General features: G+C 35.0%; 1 protein-coding gene across 3 annotated transcripts in view; it reads left to right on the forward strand.

Moving 5' to 3' along the window:
• Positions 1–21,777, forward strand: part of SMCHD1 (structural maintenance of chromosomes flexible hinge domain containing 1) — a 135,499-nt gene that overhangs the window by 85,346 nt on the left and 28,376 nt on the right. The window contains exons 30-43 of one of the 3 annotated variants that reach the window (XM_055559420.1): positions 370–495; positions 5,833–5,912; positions 6,146–6,303; positions 8,107–8,222; positions 9,226–9,290; positions 12,027–12,114; positions 12,737–12,868; positions 13,768–13,917; positions 17,808–17,934; positions 18,100–18,219; positions 19,157–19,242; positions 19,821–19,943; positions 20,151–20,291; positions 21,502–21,632. In XM_055559420.1, the coding sequence (XP_055415395.1) occupies positions 370–495; positions 5,833–5,912; positions 6,146–6,303; positions 8,107–8,222; positions 9,226–9,290; positions 12,027–12,114; positions 12,737–12,868; positions 13,768–13,917; positions 17,808–17,934; positions 18,100–18,219; positions 19,157–19,242; positions 19,821–19,943; positions 20,151–20,267 (1,488 nt within the window). In that variant the 3' untranslated portion in view covers positions 20,268–20,291; positions 21,502–21,632. Of the gene's footprint in view, positions 1–369; positions 496–5,832; positions 5,913–6,145; positions 6,304–8,106; positions 8,223–9,225; positions 9,291–12,026; positions 12,115–12,736; positions 12,869–13,767; positions 13,918–17,807; positions 17,935–18,099; positions 18,220–18,327; positions 18,396–19,156; positions 19,243–19,820; positions 19,944–20,150; positions 20,292–21,501; positions 21,693–21,777 lie in introns of those variants that run through there. The other 2 variants (XR_008706685.1, XM_055559419.1) reach the window with 2 other exon arrangements.

Here is a 21,777-nt window from a genome sequence, read left to right on the forward strand (position 1 = left end):
ATGTAGACTTGACAGAGTGCCAACAATTGATGGAGGAGTTAGACTGTAGATTGACCAGTGCTAAATATGAGAGCCTAAGATAAACTTCTGTTTCCATTGCAGTCCTTGCAACATGTAATTTTCAGAATTCTTGACTGGCTCTGGAAGCCAGTAATGTCAAATATATTTTCCCTTTTATCAAATTTTTTATCATTTCTGTAAGAAGAGTGTTATTAGTGACAGTGTAATTGAATTTCAGAAGTTTATGTTAATTGATAAAAGGAGCTATTTGTGAGTAAAACAGATAAATTCAGTGATTGTTTCACTTAAACAGTAATCATATTGTTCGGCATGTTTTAGTGCTTCTTAAAAGATTTGTATATGTTTTAGTCCATTCCAGTGATTAATGGAAGAGAATTGCAGAATCCTCTCATCGTTCAACTTTGTGATCAGTGGGATAATCCAGCACCTGTGCCACAGGTTAAAATAAGTCTTGTAAAAGCTAACAATTTAAAGGTACGTTTTAAACATCCTTAAATAATTCTCACTTAAAATTTTGGCTTTCATTCTCAGGATCATCATATCTTTAGCTGTTACCATTCTTTTTTTTAAAAAAATAATATCTTATATAATCTTCACTATTGCTTAGTTTTGTTTTTGTTATTCAGTCACTAAGTTGTGTCCGACTCTTTGTGATCCCATGGACTGTAGCATGCCAGGCTTCCCTTACCCTCACTCTCTCCTGGAGTTTGCCCAAGTTCATTGCTTATTTTGTCAGTCTAACATTTTAATAGTTATTTTGAGGAAGTACAGTTATATCTTGCAAACAGTATAACAAGAGACAGCAGTCTCTAATTATGACTGTTTATTACACAATATTAATAATATCTGAATTTCAGATTACGAATAGGTAATGCTGACAAGGTGGAAGAAGTTAGATACAATGACCTGCAGTCTGGGTTATGAAACAGGCATTATTGGGGAAACCTAAAAGCTCTAAGGGTGAAGCAAGAGAGTCATATGAGTAGCTGTGTTCTGCCTGCCTTTTGGAGAGCTACCTGGGCAGAGCTGTTGAACCTCTACTGAGACGTAGTCTAGGGAAATCAGCAAGCATGAACATGGCCTTGTAATGTTTGGGTGCAAACATAGTGCCTGGATACCAGGAAGTCCAGGATTAGGTTCAGTTCAGTTCACTCGCTCACTAATGTCCGACTCTTTGTGACCCCATGAACCGCAGCACGCCAGGCCTCCCTCTCCATCACCAACTCCCGGAGTCCACCCAAACCCATGTCCATTGAGTCCGTGATTCCATCCAACCATCTCATCCTCTGTCGTCCCCTTCTGCCTTCAATCTTATCCAGCATCCGTCTTTTCCAATGGGTCAACTCTTTGCATCAGGTGGCCAAAGTATTGGAGTTTCAGCTTCAACATCAGTCCTTCCAATGAACACCCAGGACTGATCTCCTTTAGGATAGACTGGTTGGATCTCCTTGCAGTCCAAGGGACTCTCAAGAGTTTTCTCCAACACCACAGTTCAAAAGCATCAATTCTTCGGTGCTCAGCTCTTTACAATCCAAGTCTCACAAACATACATGACCATGGGAAAAACCATAGCCTTGACTAGGCGGACCTTTGTTGACAAAGTAATGCCTCTGCTTTTCAATATGCTGTCTAGGTTGGTCATAACTTTCCTTCCAAGAAGTAAGCATCTTTTAATTTCATGACTACAGTCACCATCTGCAGAGATTTTGGAGCTCAGAAAAATAAAGTCAGCCACTGTTTCCACTGTTACCCCATCTATTTGCCATGAGGTGATGGGACCGGATGCCATGATCTTCGTTTTCTGAATGTTGAGCTTTAAGCCAACTTTTTCACTCGTCCTCTTTCACTTTCATCAAGAGGCTCTTTAGTTCCTTTTCACTTTGTGCCATAATGGTGGTGTCATCTGCATATCTGAGGCTATTGGTATTTCTCCCGGCAATCTTGATTCCAACTTGTGCTTCCTCCAACCTAGCTTTTCTCATGATGTACTCTGCATATGAGTTAAATAAGCAGGGTGACAGCATACAGCCTTGACGTACTCCTTTTCTTGTTTGGAACCAGTCTGTTGTTCCATGTCCAGTTCTAACTGTTGCTTCCTGACCTGCATACAGGTTTCTCAAGAGGCAGGTCAGGTAGTCTGGTATTTCCATCTCTTTCAGAATTTTCCACAGCTTATTGTAATCTACTCAGTCAAAGGCTTTGGCATAGTCAATAAAGCAGAAATAGATGTTTTTCTGGAACTCTCTTGCTTCGATGATCCAGCAGATGTTGGCAATTTGATCTCTGGTTCCTCTGCCTTTTCTAAAACCAGCTTGAACATCTGGAAGTTCACAGTTCTCGTATTGCTGAAGCGTGGCTTGGAGAATTTTGAGCATTACTTTACTAGCATGTGAGATGAGTGCAATTGTGCGGTAGTTTGAGCATTCTTTGGCATTGCCTTTCTTTGGGATTGGAATGAAAATTGACCTTTTCCAGTCCTGTGGCCACTGCTGAGTTTTCCAAATTTGCTGGCATATTGAGTGCAGCACTTTCACAGCATCATCTTTCAGGATTTGAAATAGCTCAAGTGGAATTCCATCACCTCCACTAGCTTTGTTCGTAGTGATGCTTCCTAAGGCCCACTTGACTTCACATTCCAGGATGTCTGGCTCTAGGTGAGTGATCACACCATGATTATCTTGGTCGTGAAGATCTTTTTTGTACAGTTCTTCTGTGTATTCTTGCCACCTCTTCTTAACATCTTCTGCTTCTGTTAGGTCCCTACCATTTCTGTCCTATATCGAGCCCATCTTTGCATGAAATGTTCCCTTGGTATCTTTAATTTTCTAAAAGAAATCTCTAGTCTTTCCCATTCTGTTGTTTTCCTCTATTTCTTTGCATTGATCTCTGAGGAAGGCTTTCTTATCTCTCTTTGCTGTTCTTTGGAACTCTGCATTCAAATGGGTGTATCTTTCCTTTTCTCCTTTGCTTTTCGCTTCTCTTCTTTTCACAGCTATTTGTAAGGCCTCCCCAGACAGCCGTTTTGCTTTTTTGCATTTCTTTTCCCTAAGATGGTCTTGATCCCTGTCTTCTGTACACGAACCTCCGTCCATAGTTCATCAGGCATTCTGACTATCAGATCTAGTCCCTTAAATCTATTTCTCACTTCCACTGTATACCCATAAGGGATTTGATTTAGGTCATACCTGAATGGTCTAGTGGTTTTCCTTACTTTCTTCAGTTTAAGTCTGAATATGGCAATAAGGAGTTCATGATCTGAGCCACAGTCAGCTCCTGGTCTAGTTTTTGCTGACTGTATAGAGCTTCTCCATCTTTGGCTGCAAAGAATATAATCAGTCTGATTTTGGTGTTGACCATCTGTTGATGTCCATGTGTAGAGTCTTCTCTTGTGTTGTTGGAAGAGGGTGTTTGCTATGACCAGTGCGTTCTCTTGGGAGAACTCTATTAGCCTTTGCCCCGCTTTATTCTGTACTCTGAGGACAAATTTGCCTGTTCGTGCAGGTGTTTCTTGACTTCCTACTTTTGTATTCCAGTCCCCTATAATGAAAAGGACATCTTTTTTGGGTGTTAGTTCTAGAAGGTCTTGTAGGTCTTCATAGAACCGTTCAACTTCAGCTTCTTCAGTGTTGCTGGTTGGGGCATAGACTTGGATTACTGTGATATTGAATAGTTTGCCTTGGAAACGAACAGAGATCATTCTGTCGTTTTTGAGATTGCATCCAAATACTGCATTTCGGACTCTTTTGTTGACTATGATGGGTATTCCATTTCTAGATGGAGATATAATGGTCTAGTAGATATAATGGTCATCTGAATTAAATTCACCCATTCCATTCCATCTTACTTCGCTGATTTCTAGAATGTTGATGTTCACTCTTGCCATCTCCTGTTTGACCACTTCCAATTTGCCTTGATTCATGGACCTAACATTCCAGGTCCCTGTGCAATATTGCTCTTTACAGCATCGAACCTTGCTTCTATCACCAGACCCATCCACAACTGGATGTTGTTTTTGCTTTGGCTCCATCCCTTCATTCTTTCTGGAATTATTTCTCCACTGATCTCCAGTAGCATATTGGGCACCTACCGACCTGGGGAGTTCATCTTTCAGTGTCCTATCTTTTTGCCTTTTCATACTGTTCATGGGGTTCTCAATGCAAGCATACTGAAGTGATTTGCCATTCCCTTCTCCAGTGGACCACATTCTGTCTGGTACCAGGATTAGGTACCAGTTGTTAACATGAGTATTGGAATAGTCAGGTTAGGATCTAGAGGAGAATTTGGATGTCTCGCACAAAGTTGGATGCCCTCCTGCGAGGGGAAGGGGAAGGTGCTGTCAGGCCCTTGCAAGGTTGTATTTTGACAAGTTTTTCCTGTTGGTTGAAGGGAACTCATTTGTCCTAGCCAGGTTGTTGCCAGGCAACACAGAAAAGAGATCTTGGAATTGTATTCAGCCAGGCTTGAGTTCCCTCCAGAGATTTTATAATTTTAGTGGATACGAACAGTTTGTATTATGTAAATACACAGTTCTCTTGAAATTAATCCATTAGTTAAGAATTTCAGTAAGGATTTCACAGGACCCAACTTGTTTATCTTAAAAGCTGTACAGAAGAGTGTTCCCTGGTGGTCCAGTGGTTGGGATTCCATGCTTCCAGTGCAGGGGGCGTGGGTGCACCTTGGTCAGGGAACTAAGATCCTATAAGCCATGTGTGCAGTTTAAAAAAAAAAAAGTAAATAAAAACTATACAGGAGGTTAAAGTGCCAGGAATGACTCGTCATCCACATGGACTAGTTTTCAAGGTTGAATAAAAAGGGTCAAAAGTCTTATGCCTGTCAAAAAGGACTACAGTATTGGTGTTATATAACCTGAAATAGAAGACTGACTTCTGGCTTAGAAGCAAAGATTTAGGACCCAGATGGAAGAAAGACTGAAAAAGATAGGTTGAGAGAGGATAGATTGGAAGGTAAATGAGACAGATACAAATGCAGAGTTTTATTTTAGCAGTTAAATTACTCTTTCTCACTTGTGTCTCACCAACTATTGCTTTTTTTTTTTTTTTTTTTGCATGTACCATAATTACCTAATCTTTAGGTTCCGTTAAACAGAAGTTAAGTATTAGGATTAGGAGAGAGTCTGATTTTCTGCTACTACAGTCTTCAGATTTACTTTTGTTCTTAGTGTTTGCTTCCACGAGTGTTAAATAGTGATTAAATTGTACCCCAAGTAAGAGTATGATCCAAGTTTTTAGAGAAGCATCTGCAAAAGACTGAAAGATTCTTCTAACAAGTGATTAGGGAATGTGGCCACTGATTCTTAATCATTTAAAAGTAAAAGCTTGATTATCACTACAAAGGTAGTATTGCAACAAAGATTTAAGAAGCACATCTGTGTAAACATTAAGAGAAGGATGAAGTAACTAATGATAGACATGATGTTATGCCTTGACTTAAAATTTTGTATGTGTATTTATGTTTATTTCTCCTGCACTGTCTCCCACAACCCCCCGATTTTGGCATATACCTTCTGTATTTATGTGACCAAACTTCACTTGATATATCAGCATTATTGAAAGAGTGAACACTGAATTCTGCAACTTAATAATTGAAATACACAAAATTCTAGTTTAACTGATCAATGTGAATGATTGTTTTCCTTTGTATTATGTGATTGCATATTATATTATTTCAGCTAGTTTAAATTAGACAATTTTAGATTTTAGAGTGTGTGCAAATGTAGCTTTTTAAATAGTAATAGAGGAAAAGAATTTGATTTGTAGAATTTTCTAATTAACCGTTTTGTTTTGTTTTTAGCTCACTCCTTCAAACCAACAGCATAAAACTGATGAAAGGGGCAGGGCTAATTTTGGAGTGTTCAGTGTTTTGGCCCCTAGGTAAGACCTGAAAGTTTGATAGTTATTGGTATTATAGAGATTGATTTTTATTATTACTTGACGTTAAGAGTAATACATAGCCGCTATTTAGTGTTCGTTAGGAGTTGGAATGAAACAGGAGTAGAGAGGTTTCCTAAATGAGTTAAACTTTGTATAAATTGTCTCAGAATTTTTAATTATAACTAATACAATTTGAACCCCGCTCCCCCCTCTCCCTTTTTCTTTCTTTTTAGAGGAGAACATAATATGCAGGTTAAAGCCATTTATAACAAGAATACCATAGAAGGACCCATAATTAAGTTGATGATTCTTCCAGACCCTGAAAAACCCATTCGTCTCAATGTTAAATATGACAAGGATGCTTCCTTTTTAGCAGGGGGTATTTTCACTGGTGAGTAATTCAGTTTTAAAATAAATTTGTGGTGATAATTTGCCTCTTAGATTAATAGGATAAATTATTTATCCCAGGTGTTCAACATGATAAAAAAGCAATCATGTTGTGAACTTTTAAATGTCAAAGAAAGTATATTTGACTTAGCTTTATTTTCCCTCTCCTCTATATCCTACATTGCTTTAATGGTCAAGAATGAACTTAAAGTTCATGTATAAGCTGATAGCTTAAAGTAGTTCAGTTTGTGTTCATTCATTCACTGAATTGTGAGATTCTGCTAAAGAAGTATGAACTGCTGAATGGCAGGAGCTATGAAGGTGTGTTCCACTAAATATGTTGCACTGTTAAACCAAATTGAGGACTGTTCAATTTAATTTGGATAGAAATGCATCACGTAATTTATGATTAAAGACAAGGCAATGGCACCCCACTCCAGTACTCTTGCCTGGCAAATCCCATGGATGGAGGAGCCTGGTGGGCTGCAGTCCATGGGGTCGCTAAGAGTCGGACACGACTGAGCGACTTCACTTTCATGCCTTGGAGAAGGAAATGGCAACCCACTCCAGTGTTCTTGCCTGGAGAATCACAGGGACGGGGGAGCCTGGTGGGCTGCTGTCTATGGGGTCACACAGAGTGGGACATGACTGAAGTGACTTAGCAGCAGCAGCAGCAACAAAGACACTTAGTAACAGCAAAGATTTACTGAATATCTGCTATGCCCACCCACTATGCTAGATTCTTAGTTTCAGTAATGAACATGGCAGTTTTCATTGAGTTCAGTCTAATGTAGGAGACAGTCAACTAAGCAGATGATTCCTGTGTAATATGGCAGCTTTCAAGTCAATAGGAAATTATATTTGCTTTGCATAGGTCATTTTCTTGAAGACTTTGATTTTCTCGAATGAGTATTCCTGTGCGGTGAAAGAAGCAGACTAGAAAGTTTAAAGTGAAATTTAACAATATTTTAAAGTAATTATGTATATACATAAACTTTTAAATCTGTTCGAGGAGATAAGTCCTATTTCCTGTGTAAAAACTGTAATAGGTGACCAATGAATATTATAGATGATAAATATAAGGGAATATTACTAGTTTAACTATGGTATGCTATTGAAAAATCATAAAAGAAGGTAAACGGTGTATTTGCAGACTACATAAAGCATATAGATTTGTAACCATTTGACCTAGATTGGCTGAGTCTCAGTCTAACTTTTCTTTTTTATTTTTTACTGAAGTATAATTGACTTACAGTGTTGTCTTAATCATTGCTGTACGGCAGAGTGTTTCAGTTATACATACATATACACATTCTTTTTCATATTCTTTTCTATTATGGTTTATCACAGGATATTAAATATAGTTCCCTGTGCTGCAGATAACATGGCCTACCCTTTTTGGTCTTGCTTGGCAGACTGTGAAAATAAGACAAAGGACTATTAATGGCAAAAATGTGTTTTTCTTTTTCTCGCTTTATAGCATCATTTATGGCATGAAGTAGGAACATAATGTGTTTATACAAACACATGACATGTACATCATCATCTTTACAATACTGAAGTATCAAAGATGTATTTATTAGATTTCTGTGGGAGGTTTAGCACTATTGATCTATATCCAATACCTGTAATGATTGTATAGTTCTGTAGACAAATAGTTGAGGAAGACTAATTATAGTTTTATTTCTTCATCAGAATTTTATTATTAACATTTAAAGAAGATGTATGCTTTAAGACATAGAATTATTTAACCAAATCCACTAATTGAACTAGAAAGAAAGTAACTTTTTAATGTTCCCTATTACAGATTTTATGATTACTGTTATTTCTGAAGATGACAGTATCATTAAAAATATTAATCCAGCACGTATTTCCATGAAAATGTGGAAACTGGCAAACAGTGGGAACCGACCACCAGCAAATGTAAGTCATAGAAAGCATTTTAGAAGTTAAAAGTAGCTCTTAGATTTAACATAAAATTAAATGTAGTTTAATATAAAAATGCAGTGTGTATATCCTGTAGAACTAGAAAGTAACCCATTCCATCACTTAGGTTTTTAAAAAATATACCAGGGTGAGTTTCAGAAGTAAGTCTAAAGAGCAGTAGCACAAGACAGAAAACCACTAAATATTATTAAGAGATAATATAGAAAGGGAGAGAAAGAAAAATGATTGATAGAGTACAGAGTAGTAGAGTGGACAGACGGTTTGAGAGTCTAAAGCTGCCCAATCTGATAGAAATACAATACTAGCCACATGTGATACTTAAATTCTGCTAGTAGCCACATTAACAAGAAATAAATTAATTTTAATATAGTTTTAAACTAATATGTTAAAAAATTACCATTTCACCATGTACTCAGTATTTTAAAATTTAATAATGATGTTTTGCATGCTCACATCTTCCCAGGTCTTTGGAATTTGCTGTGTGTTTTACGCTTACACTCCTCAGTCTGAGCCAGTCACATTTTGGGTGCTCAGTGGTCACTATGGGCTGCCATACCAGACAGTGCCAAACTGAAACAGACCTCACAGTGGACAATAAACCAAACTGTATCAGGGGTCCTCATTTAATAATGCCTTTTAGGATTTATGTTTCAGTTTAGTCATCTGTTTAGGAAACTAGCTTCCTTAATTTATACCATCAGTCCCACCAATCTGCTATTACCTTAAAATTATGTCACCACCGTTAAGATCTGTTATATATCCTTTAATAATTAATGGTATATCTTTGCACTGTGACTAATGTCACTTTTGTGTCACACACGCATGATAAAGATACATATATGTAGACGTGTGTTTGTATTTATCAATCTACATGTGATTTGGATTCACACTTAGTAAAGGTAAAGTAAGTTTCTGTCCTAAATATACTATGCTAAATGTTTGTGATTTCTCTCTTTTCCTTTCCCACGTTTCCTTCTAGGCAGAAATATTTAGTTGTAATAAAATAAAGGATAATGACAAAGAAGATGGCTGCTTCTATTTCAGGTATTTCTCAAATCATTTCATATTTTAATGCATATTTTGTTACGGAGTTAATCAGCGTTGGCAACATGTGCCTGTTTAGCTAAGGAGAAATAATTTATGATCAAATAGAAAATATTTTGTCTACAAAGTTTGCAAAATGATTTGGGGAAAGATTGTTGTGATATATTTGCTTTCAGAACTATCAAAAACATCAGAAGAATTCTGTTGTCAGGGCATTTATAATATTTTATTATATAGGAGATTTCTATAATTCTAAACTTAAGATCTTACAAAATAAAAAAACTGAACTAGTTTTTTTATTTAACTATGTGACTTTAAGTGTTGCTTCTTTCTTCTGTACTTTGAAATCTGTAAATGGTTTTGGATACATGGTGCCTAAGGTTTCATTTATTAGAAATGTCTTTTTGCCTTTTGAACTAATAATTGCTTTATTTCATTAAATGTATTAGTTTATTAAGCCAAATAGAAAACAAAAGGTACAAATTGTTCACAATAATACCAGCATTCACAATTACCTGTGTGTTTAACTTTGTTGAGATCCCTATTTTTCCACATAGCTTCAAGTTACTATCTATTATTATTTCATTTTACCTTGACCATTTCTTCTTGGCCAGGTGTAGTGGTAATGAACTCTCTTAGCTTTTGTTTATATGAGAATGTGGTCATGCTGCATGGCATGCAGGATCTTAGTTCCACAACCTGGGATCAAACCCTGCCCCCCGAACCCCACCCTGGTCCCCCACCTCCCTGCAGTGGAATCACTTGAGCCCTAACCACTGGCCAACCAGGGAATTCCTTTCTGAGAATGTTTTAATTTCTCCCTCATTTTTGAGGGACAGTTTTGCTGGAAGTAACATTCTTGGTTGACAGTTTCTTTTAACACTTTGAGAACATTGGCCTACTGCCTTCTGACTTCCAAACTTAGTGATAAGAAATTACCTTGTTGAGGATGCCTTGTATGTAATGATTTGCTTTCCTCTTGCTGCTGCTAATATTCTTTTTCTTTGTCCTATGAAAGTTTGTGTTAGTGTCTTGGTGTTGGTCTCTTTGAGTTTTATCTTACTTGGAATTCCTTGAGCGTCTGGGATATTTATATTAATGTCTTTCATCAAACTAGGGAAATTTCCAGCCATTTTTCAAAAATTGTCCCTGCCGTACTTTTCCCTTTTTTCGCCTCGAATTCCCACAGTGTGTATGTTGGTCCACTTGATGTATCTCAGGTCCCTTACACTCTGTTCACTTTCCTTCTATCTTTTTTCTTTCTGTTCCTCAGACTGTATAATTTCCACTGTCTTATCTTCAAGTTCATTAATTCTTCACATACTTGAATCTGCCTTTGAATACTTGTAGTGAGATTTTCACTTCAGTTATTGTACATTTCAGCTGAAGAACTTGCTTTTGGTTTCTTTTTAAGTTTTCTCTTTAATTGAAATTTTTGTCTTTTTCTATACATTACTTTCTTGACTCTTTTCACATCTTCTTTTAATTCTTTGAGAATCTTTATAACAGTTGTTTTAAAGTCCTTGTCTAGTATATCAGCCTCCTGATGTTTTTCAGGGACAGTTTTGATTGACTTATTTTCCCCATACTTTACTATTTGTTTGCCTTCTGGGGTTTTTGTTACTGAAAATTACACATTTGAATCTAATAATGTAATCACACTGGAATTGAGTCCTTTCAGTGTGCACTTATGTCAAGGCAATGTCAGATTACTATATATCTATCTAACTGTTTTGAGTTTTGTTATCTTATTACAGACCAGTAACAAAAATGAAGTTTTAGGTATTTATACACTCATCTCTGTGAATAATGATAGGTTTATTGCTTTCTAATCCTTAGTTGTTTTATTTCTTTTCCTTGCTGTACCTCACTGGCTAGGACTTAGAGTAAAATATTGAATGGATACGATGAGAGTGATTATTCTAAAATCATTCCCAGTCCAAAAGGGGCATCTCAGCATTTCACTTATAATTATGATGTTCACTTTAGGGTCTTTATTTTGGGTAGGTATCGTTATCAGGCTGTTCATTTGTAATCATTACTAAAAGAACTTCTGTTTTTCATGAATGACATTAGGTTTCATCATCTGTTGAGGCAGTAGGTGTTATTTTTCCTTTTCTTTATATATATATATATATATATATATATATGGATAGATAGATACAGGTATATAGTTTTACTCCTAAATTTTATTTATTTGGCTGCTCCATCATTTATGTATTCATTGTGTTTGTGGCCAAAATAGTCTGGCAAGTCTACCTCTTACTAAGTTCCTTATTGGTAATTTAGTTACAATAAATATCTTTTATATATATAGATATATAATTACATAGTTATTTATTTAGAACATATAAATGGAAAACAAAGCAGTATAAGATCAGTTGGATAGTTTATAAACTTGAAATATAAAACTGAGATGGAAATTTGTGTGGAAATGAAGCTAAATTCATTTGATATGTAATTCAGCGTTTATTGTATTTACTACTTTATCAACTTTATATTCAATTTTTACCACATCCAGAGTTTTTGTTCTAGATGTTTTGTGATAGAATGTCTAGGTAAGAGGGACTGATATTAAGCTTCATGTTGCAGGAAGTATTTGATGAATGAAGTTGAATGTGGTAAAGTAACTCTCTTACTCATTTAGTTTTCATGGAAGGAAAAGAAATGTTAATGCTTTTAATTTCTTTCCCTTTTATTTAAAAGTTACCAGTGATCTTATCTCATTCTTCTTAGGGATAAAGCAGTTCCTAACAAGGTGGGGACATACTGTATCCAGTTTGGTTTTACGATGGATAAAGCAAATATTCTTAACAGTGAGCAGGTTTGTTTACTCTGTTTATGCATGGCAGTTAGCTTTAGTTACCTTCACATTTTCTTACGTGGTTGAGGAATGAAGTGTTTGAAGTGTTTTGTTTAAAAGTGCTTTGATTATTGGATGGAAGGTATAAATGCCATCTTCAGGAATTTTAGAATATATATATACTTAAATTATGTTGATTAAACTTGACCTGATACTGAAGTTACTTTTTTATCCCTGTTGATATTGAGGACTTGATTAGTAATTAATCTATATCATGGTCAGGGTTGCTTCTATCAGTTGTATGTGAAAATGTTTCAAGTAATAACATTTCAGGATTCTAGATAATGAAGTTTTAAGGTAGTTTTAACATACATCATCTCCATTCATTATTGTTAGTGCACTAATTTTTTTTAACAATTACATGTATTGTTAAGTGTTTCTAAATTTGTTTTTAAATGGTTAACATTCAAACATTAATGTTACACCTTTTATTTTCAGTTTTAAAAAGTTGATTGGTTTTAAGAATTTAATGGAAATATGTTTTGGAAGGTAGTATTTCATTTCATTTAGGATATGCTCTGTTTCTTCATCGTTAAATACTAAACTATTAATGTGTTGTTAATAAGAATGCTCCTTTTCTTAGATTATAGTGGATGTTCTACCTAATCAACCTGTGAAGTTAGTTCCTGAAATTCAGCCAGCTACACCAGCTGTTTCAAATGTTCGCTCAGTTGCCAGTAGGACCCTGGTCAAAGATTTGTATCTTCATATCACGGTAATGTTTATTTACTTCCAAATTACCAAGGGTAACAAACATTATTCCTAGTTTCAAGGTGCAAGATAGTTACTATAGAATCCTATCTGAATTATTCTGTTCAAGTTTATAGGAAAAATTTATGCAAGTTAATGAAAGGCTTATCAGTATCTTTATACTTAAATACAAATAGAGAATGAATTCCATTATACATAAAATAAATCCAGATATACTAAGTAGGAGTGATTAAAAAATGCAGAAATCTGCCCACCTTTACTAATATATATCTTTAATCCACTATTTCATGTAAGCATTATGAATGTGTTAAGTAAGTCAGTTCTTCAGTGTCCATTTCAGTGAGGGGCAGGAAGTAATTAAGTATGTATTTTGAAGAGATTTGCCATCATGACTGATCATAATGAGCTCTTTAAAACTTTCTGGTTACCCAGAGGGTAAGCAAAAATAGGGCTGCTAAGAATATTAACAACAACATGTAAAATAACACTAGTGGGACTTCATTTTTTTAAAAACTTGGCAAAGAGGGTTGTTAACGCCTTCAGTGTGTTTTCTTGTTTTTAGACCATGAAACTTAACTGGTTCTTAAACTGGTTTTCCCTTGATCTTAAATAGATGCTAAAGGTACATAACACTTTTTAAAATGTGAGACCTTTTAATAAAGTTGGGAATCATTGTATTAGGTGGAAATTTTTGGTTCTTTTATGGTTTCTGGGATTATTTCCTGCCTGTAGAGCTCTTACTCTGAGATCTGAATTCTATGTTTGGAGTAAGAAGGATCAGGGTGATTTAATATTTGGAGCTTTATAAATAGGTCATATTTCTGATTTTCCCATGTCCTTCTCTGTGTTTGATCTTTTTTCTGCTTCTTTTAATTAGTTTTCTTAAACTTTTCATTGTTTAAGGATGACTACAACAATCATACTGGAGTTGATTTGGTTGGCACTGTAATGGCTACCATCAAAGGTTCTAATGAGGAAGATGACATACCTCTCTTTAATGGGAAAATTAGAACACTTGAATTTCCCTTTGTGAAAGGTTCAGCTGAAATCACGGTAATATTTTTGTGTTCTAGTAGATAAGGTTTTGGTATTTAATAGTTTAAACCACAATATTATTAGACTTGTTCTTTTGTATGTATAGCTATGATGATATTCTAATTATAGCATTAAATTGGAAAGTCAGATAAGATATTTTGATTTTTGTTCTGAGCTATTATACATTGAACCCACTATCATTGTTACTGTTAAAAAGACCCTATTTTTCTTTTTCCCTGTGGATGACTGTTTTCTGTGACTGGATTGTTTTAACTTCACTGACAGTATAATCATGTTTCATTGAAAAGCCAGCATCCTGTGGATAGAAATAGAATCAAACATAGCCCAGGTAAAATGTACACATATCTAGAAAAGTTTAGTAAAACTAGCTTATCTTTGTCATTCTTTTTTTTCCAAAATGGAAATAGCTTTGCTTATATAAAGCATACCCAGTGAGAGAACATAAATAATCACTGCACTGTCACCATTCAGAGATACTGACGATTAGCAATTCAGTGTATAATCTTCCACACTTTTCTGTATATACACTAACACCTCATGGATGTCCTATGAATGTGATTTATATAGACATGGAGGAGGGTGTAAAATTTCATTAATATAATAGAATTCTACTTCAATGAAACCTTTTCTCATTTCGCACATCCTTGCTGAATATCTGTCAGTTCAGTTCAGTCGCTCACTTGTGTCTGTTTGCGACCCCATGGACTGCAGCATGCCAAGCTTCCCTGTCCATCACCAACTCCCGGAGCTTTTTCAAACTCATGTTCATCAAGTTGGTGATGCCATCCAATCCTCTGTCATCCCCTTCTCCTCCTGCCTTCAATCTTTCCCAGCATCAGGGTCTTTTACAGTGAGTCAGTTCTTCACATCAGGTGACCAAAGTCTTGGAGCTTCAGCATCAGTCCTTCCAGTGACTATTGAGGACTGATTTCCTTTACACTTGACTGGTTTAATCTCCTTGCAGTCTAAGGAGGCTCTCAAGAGTCTTCTCCAACACCACAATTTAAAAGCATCAATTCTTTGGCCTCAGCTTTCTTTATGGTCCAACTCTGACGTTCATACATATATCTTTATCTCGAGAATAAATCTACATTGTTGTGTTGATGGTTATAATTTATTTGATCAATCCTAAAGTGAAAATGTACTTTTCTTTGCAGAGTTTTATCAGCAGTGCTTGCATGAGCTTTCTTCACATTGTTTTAACAATATTAGGCTTACAATTGGGGAATCTGCCATCTTGCACCTGGTCTACATTTCGACTTCTTGGTTGGTCTGGCAAAGACTGACCATCACAGCATTTCCATTTTAATTAGTTTTCAACACTTTAAAAATTCCTGAATTTTCAGAAAGAGATCTTTTTCTGTAATGCCGTAATGGTCTTTGCCAGACCAACGAACAAGCTGAACATCTCTATAGATTCCTGGTTTATTTGGAGAATTCGAAAGACTTGGCAGTACTGGGCCAAGATTCTCTTCAGGTAGTAGGATTTTCCAGTCAGCTGCATCCATGCTGCTGCTTTTCATTCCTTGACATTGAGGGCAAGTGTCAGTTGCTACTTACATTTACCCTTGTTCTTTTATTTTTATCATGGTTGAGGATAAAGTGAAATTTTCTTACACTCTAACAAAGATTGGGTAATGAAACCACAAGTTGAAAAACAGAAGGGCGGGGAAGACATTTTGAACATGCAGAGTCGGTTTGCATTGGAAGAACACAGGTGCCCACTCCCTGTATCCAGGTTACCGCTGTCCTGTTTCCTTGGCCACAGTCACAGGCATTTGGTTACCCTGCTGTACACATTTCTGAGGTTGGGACAGTGACATAAACTATTCTCCCACAGCTACATGTTCTGTCAGCTTCGTGTCATGCATGTGATTTTCCACTAGAGGTTCCTAGTATCACGTTGAAGAAGCAGAAATCTCTCAGGTCCTACTTGCCTCCTGACCATGTATTAATTTGGTAGGTCTGGGGCAGGGCTGTGGAATCTGATCTGATCTGTGCAGGTGATTCTTGTCATTAGGGACATTTAAGAGACACTGGGTCTAGAACATAGTCATTTGTTCCCGTTTGTTAGAAAAGAATGTGTACTGCTTTCTTTAAAGCTTTAATCTAAATTTATAATTATTCATGTTTGTTAATTGTGTTATTCAAATTCTTTGTCATTTGCCTTCTTGATCTACATTTTACTCTGCTGTGTATTTGTCCATTGCTTGCATTTCAAGTTGCCATTTGTATATGAATCCAGTTTTGGACTCTTCAGTTCTCTTCAATTCTGTTATTCCATGGATTTTGGTAAACTGAACACATAGATTACAAACTGTAAAACTTTGAGATAGAAAAGGCCTCCTTAAATAAGACATCAAGGATAAGATTTTATATTTAATTATATAAATAGAAGATTAATAACATTTTGGTATAATAATGTATTAGTACAGTATATTGAACATATTTTTAAAATATTCTGAAGAACTTCCTGCAAATCAATAAGAAAAAAGACAATCTAGTAGAAAAATAAATGATAATGAATATAAACAGGCAGTTAGTGGAAGAGAAGCTATAAATAACTAATGAACAAGAAGCAGACTTCAGTAGTAATCTGGGAAATGCTAGTTAAAACAGTAATGACTGGTTGTTTTTAATACATTTTTTTTATTAAAAAAAAAAAATGATTGATGATAAATGTTAGCCAAGCATCAGGGGAACTGGATATTACGCACTAATGATGAGAGGATAATTTGATGTAGTCATTTTCAAGAGAAATTTGATACTACCTATTAAAACAAACTTTTAACAAGTCATTATGTTTCTCTGGCTAGTCTAGAGAACACACCAAGAGGTATATAAAGGTTCTTTGCTGTATTATAAGTACTAGCTAAAATTTTTTACTAAAATGTTCATCACCCAGTGAAAGAATATTATATCTATACTTTGCATAAATGTAAAAAATTGGTAACTAAATATTTACTTGAATTGATTGACAGATCAAAATTAGTGCTGAAAGCAAATTGCTACAGTAAAGTTTGTTATATTTTAAGTGTAAGAAGTTTTATTTTTGTGTTTATATTCATATAAGTACATTGAAAACAGCTTTCAGAAACCAAATGGGATTGGGCGTTGGTTTAATGATAGACTTATTTTATTATTTCGTGGATTGTTCTGTGGTGTTCTGTTGATTTAGATTTTTAAAAATTTTATTTCTCTGAACTTGATTACTATGGTCTAAAAAACAAAACAGCTAGTATCCATTGTTTCCATGTAAGACTGAAAAGATTATTTAGGATATAGATATTTGTATTGCATTATTTGCTAGCTATATGCTATAAAATATATCAGGAGTTTTTGTGTGTTTGCGTTAATGAAGAAAAATACATTAAAAAGCCCAAATCTTTAGAGCTTTTCAGGACCTCTTGTTTGGTCACCTGGGACTGATGGGTCTGCTTCCATGGTAACAGCTGTAACTTAAACTCAGCAGTGGGCTTTGTGTATTTCTTTGTGATTATTTTTAAAACTTTCACACCATCAGTTGTTTCACACTGCTTCAACTTAAAGATAGAAATCAAGCCATTTCTGGTCAAGATATAAGAAGCCATTGTTATTTCTGGTCTGGAAGATACTTTTTCTCATAGTTTTCTATTGTATATAATTTTTGCAAAAGCTATTTATTGATAAGATAATTTGGCTTTCAAACCAATACCAAAGAGTTTTATGTCTTGGATGGTGCTGCTGATGTTTGAGTGAATGATTAATGAACCTCACAGGTCAGTCAGTTTTGCCTTTTAAATTTACCAGTTACTTGAAAACAGAGCACAATGAGATATATAACATTTGTGTATTTACAAATATCTTTTCAAAACTGGTTTTTCCTTACTGCTCTTTTCTTTATACAGAGTCTAGTGCTAGCAGAAAATAGTCCTGGAAGGGATAGTACTGAGTATTTTATTGTGTTTGAGCCTCGGCTGCCAGCTTTATCAAGAACGTTAGAATCGTATATCCTACCATTTATGTTTTACAATGGTAAGTCTCTAGAAAACTAGAGGATAAACTCTTGAGTTTGTGGTACTTTGAATAACTGTTTTGCTTTCCATTAAATGGTGCTTACTAGTTATCTAATCTTGTGATGACATTTTGGAAAAGTCACATTTTAAAAATTGAAATAAATTATCTGAATGTTTTTCTTAGATGTTAAGAAGCAGCAACAAATGGCAGCGCTTACAAAAGAAAAGGACCAATTATCCAAGTCTATTACAGTGTACAGAACTTTATTTGATACCAGCAAACAGCTTCTTGATGAGATGAAGTGTAAGTCATTTTGTGTTCAGAGGTTCTAGAAAATGACGCTTTGGGTAACGGTGAAATAGAAGGTTGAGTCCATGGGACACAAACATTGTCTGCTTCCCTTGGACTTAGGAGTGAACTGCAGGACGCAGCAGAAGGGTAGCAGCAGTGGTTCATATGACTCATCATTCAGTCTTAAGGTGAAGTGTTCTTGTCTGTAAATAAACGTATAGCTTGCTTACCTACAAAATTTTGCAATTTTTATTAGGAATCTGAATCTATATAAATGTATGGGTTTTGACATAATAATAAGGTTTATATTTAGCTTTAGCATTGGCAAAAGATACTAGATGACAGTTTAACTGAAAAAGTGATGTGTAATTTAAATTTTAGTTTGTGTATAGTTTAATTTACAAACATCTGCAGCAGAGAAATAGCTAATTTATTTTTAAATAAATACATGGCATATTTGCTACAGTTTTTAATAATGTCCGTACTGTTAGGGTGTTCGCTGAGGTGTGCACTGTCATTGCTTTCCATTTGTCAAATTTTTTCACATGTCAGGGATATTTAGAGGATAATATGAACTAAGTAATGAAATAATACATAATTTGTAGTACTAAAAATTGTTCTTTAAAAAGTCTTATTTTCTTAGAATAACCTTATGTAATTATGTATATATTACATATATTCATGTAGATTAGAATTAAATAACTTATCCAAGATTACTTGTAGTTTGCAGTTTATAATACCTCCAGTTGCATTCATTTTGTGTTTTCTTTTTGTATATTAGATGTGAACGTTAATTTTAGATTTTTAATTTATTTAAGATTTCTATAATAGTTATCGTCTTTCATTTTAGCATCAATCATTAAAAGGAAAAAAACAAGGGATTGAAAACATTTTCCAAAAACTATTATACGAGCTTTCACAAATTGATAGTTTTTGTTTTTAATTTTAGGCCAAGTTGAAGAAGCAAAAGTAAAAGAGGCCCAGTTGCGAAATGAACTGAAAAAACACAATATTGACATTTCTACAACACAGCAGGTACAATTTCCAAGTGTGTGTGAAAGTTTTTTTTTTTTAATTCTAGCCTATAATTTGTTTTTAATCATTCATATTTTTTTAGGAATGTTGACACTATTGTTTTGGGGTCCTAAGCCATATGGGAATTATAATCCAGTCACTTACTGGACATTGAAATAGACTAACAATAATGGAGCGCTCTTTTCAGAGAAATTGCAGTTTGTGTTGCTGATCTAGTAATAGTAGTAAGTTATATTAATAATACACCAAGTTGAGAACTTGCACTGAAGTGTCCTAAGTAATAATCGGTGGCAAAGAAAATGAGAGAAAGTGACAAAAGAATAGATTTTTTTTACAGCTTATATTCTTTATGTGTATAACTCAAAAGTCTTATTATAGGTCATGTAATTCTTAACTAAGAAAAAAAGAATTAGTGAGGTTGATGCTTTACATTTCTATGATCATATCCTCAAAAGAAAAGAAATGTAGTAACTTTGTACTTGAGTTGTCCAAATTGTTGGATTTTCTCTGCTATTTTCTCTACCTTGTACAAGAGTCATTGTAATTGGCCTTGCATTTAATTATTCTATAAATTACAGGTGCCACACATTGAAGCACTTTTGAAAAGAAAGCTATCAGAACAGGAAGAACTAAAGAAAAAACCCAGAAGATCATGTACTCTTCCAAATTATACTAAAGGCAGTGGAGATGTTTTGGGAAAGGTTTGTGCTTCAGCCTTTTACGAGGCAGTACATTTTATTGTCTTGTTTTCTGTAGGCTTTGGGTGATCCTGGGTCTTGGAGCCATGATGGTATCAGTGGTTGGGGATCCCAAGCAGGATGGAGTGGAATTTCAACACACTGCTGAGATGGTGTGCAGTTAAAACCTATCAACTGTTTACTTCTGAAATTTTCATTTATTGTTTTCAGACTGCCATTGATTGGGTAACTGAAAATGGAGAAGGAGAAACTGCAGATAGGGGGGAGTTGCTCTACAGGGTGGACACTGTGATGTTTTTAACAGTGACACAACATTCTCATTGTTAGGGCAGGTGTTTGCTACCAGATCAGGTAAGAATAAAGGGTAAATGTGACCATACCAGTGTAATAAATGACTTTTGAAATCAGCCACAAAAATTCAGCCTTTGAGTAAGGCTTTGAGCAGTGTTGGACTTTGAGCAAGAAAACTTTGAACAAGCTTGTGACTAAAATCCAGTGGGTCCTCTGCATCCACAGGTTCTAATTCCTCGAATTCAGTCAACTGCAGAGGAGAAATATTTGAGGGAGGAAATTCTAGAAAGTTCCAGAAAGCAAAACTTGAGTTTGTCACATGCACATGCTGGCAACTATTTATATAGTATTCGCATTGTATCAGGTATTATAAGTAATCTAGAAATGGTTTAAAATATACTTAATGTTATATGCAAATACTGTGACATTTTATATAAATGATTTAAGAATCCATAGATTTTAGTATCTAAGGGGATTCCTGGAACCAGTTCCCTGTGGATACAGATGGATGGTTGTACACTTGACCCTTCAGTAGCAAAGGTTTGAACTGTGAGGGTCCACTTAGACACAGACTTTTTTTTCTTTTTTAACTAAATACTGACTACAGTACTGCTTAATGGTTAAATCCTTGGATATAAAGTTAGGTATGGATGACCCACTGTGAAGTTACATACAGATTTCCAGTTGATCAGAGGGTCGGGGGCCCTAACCTCCGTACCCTCCATACATAACCTCCTTAGCCTTCACACATAACCTCCATACAGTTGTTTGGTGGTCATCTGTTTTTGTAAATAGGGGAGTGACTATTAATTCTGAGCCCTACAGAATTTATAAAAATGAAAGAAATTATTCTTATTTGTGATATTTAGATTTATTTTCTAAAAAATCATTGGCATAAATGATCTACTTAGAAGGGTATAGCTATATTTAGGTTTAAGTGTGTTTTATGCTTTAACAATTGACATACCCACTAGTAGAGAAATGGATGTGAAAAAAAGGTACGTCACCTAACTGATAATATGCCAAATATTTTTATTTGGTTATTGGCAAATTTTACTGTAGTTTAATCTGTAAAATAGTTTTTTGAAATTAAATAGCATAAGAGACTATTTAAAATATTTAAGCCAGTAAGCTTCTACAGTTTGAGAATTTTTTGTTAATTTATATGAATGTTTCCCAAAAAAAAGTGTTTTTGCTGTTTAGATGTTGACTTTTAAAATATTTAATATATTTAAAAGTTTTTTACTTGATTTTTTTAAATGGCTTCTAGATTGCACACCTGGCACAGATTGAAGATGATAGAGCTGCAATGGTTATCTCTTGGCATCTGGCAAGTGACATGGACTGTGTGGTCACCCTGACCACTGATGCTGCACGTCGAATTTATGATGAAACCCAAGGTCGTCAGCAGGTGTTGCCCCTCGATTCTATTTATAAAAAGACTCTTCCAGATTGGAAAAGGTTAGAAAAAAATGCAAGTAGTGATTAAAAAAAAAAAATACCTGTTCTATTTTTTATCAAATCATAGAATTTTAAAATTTCTCTG

Source organism: Bubalus kerabau, chromosome 21 (genome assembly GCF_029407905.1).
Source record: "Bubalus kerabau isolate K-KA32 ecotype Philippines breed swamp buffalo chromosome 21, PCC_UOA_SB_1v2, whole genome shotgun sequence".
Lineage (NCBI taxonomy): Eukaryota > Metazoa > Chordata > Mammalia > Artiodactyla > Bovidae > Bubalus > Bubalus kerabau.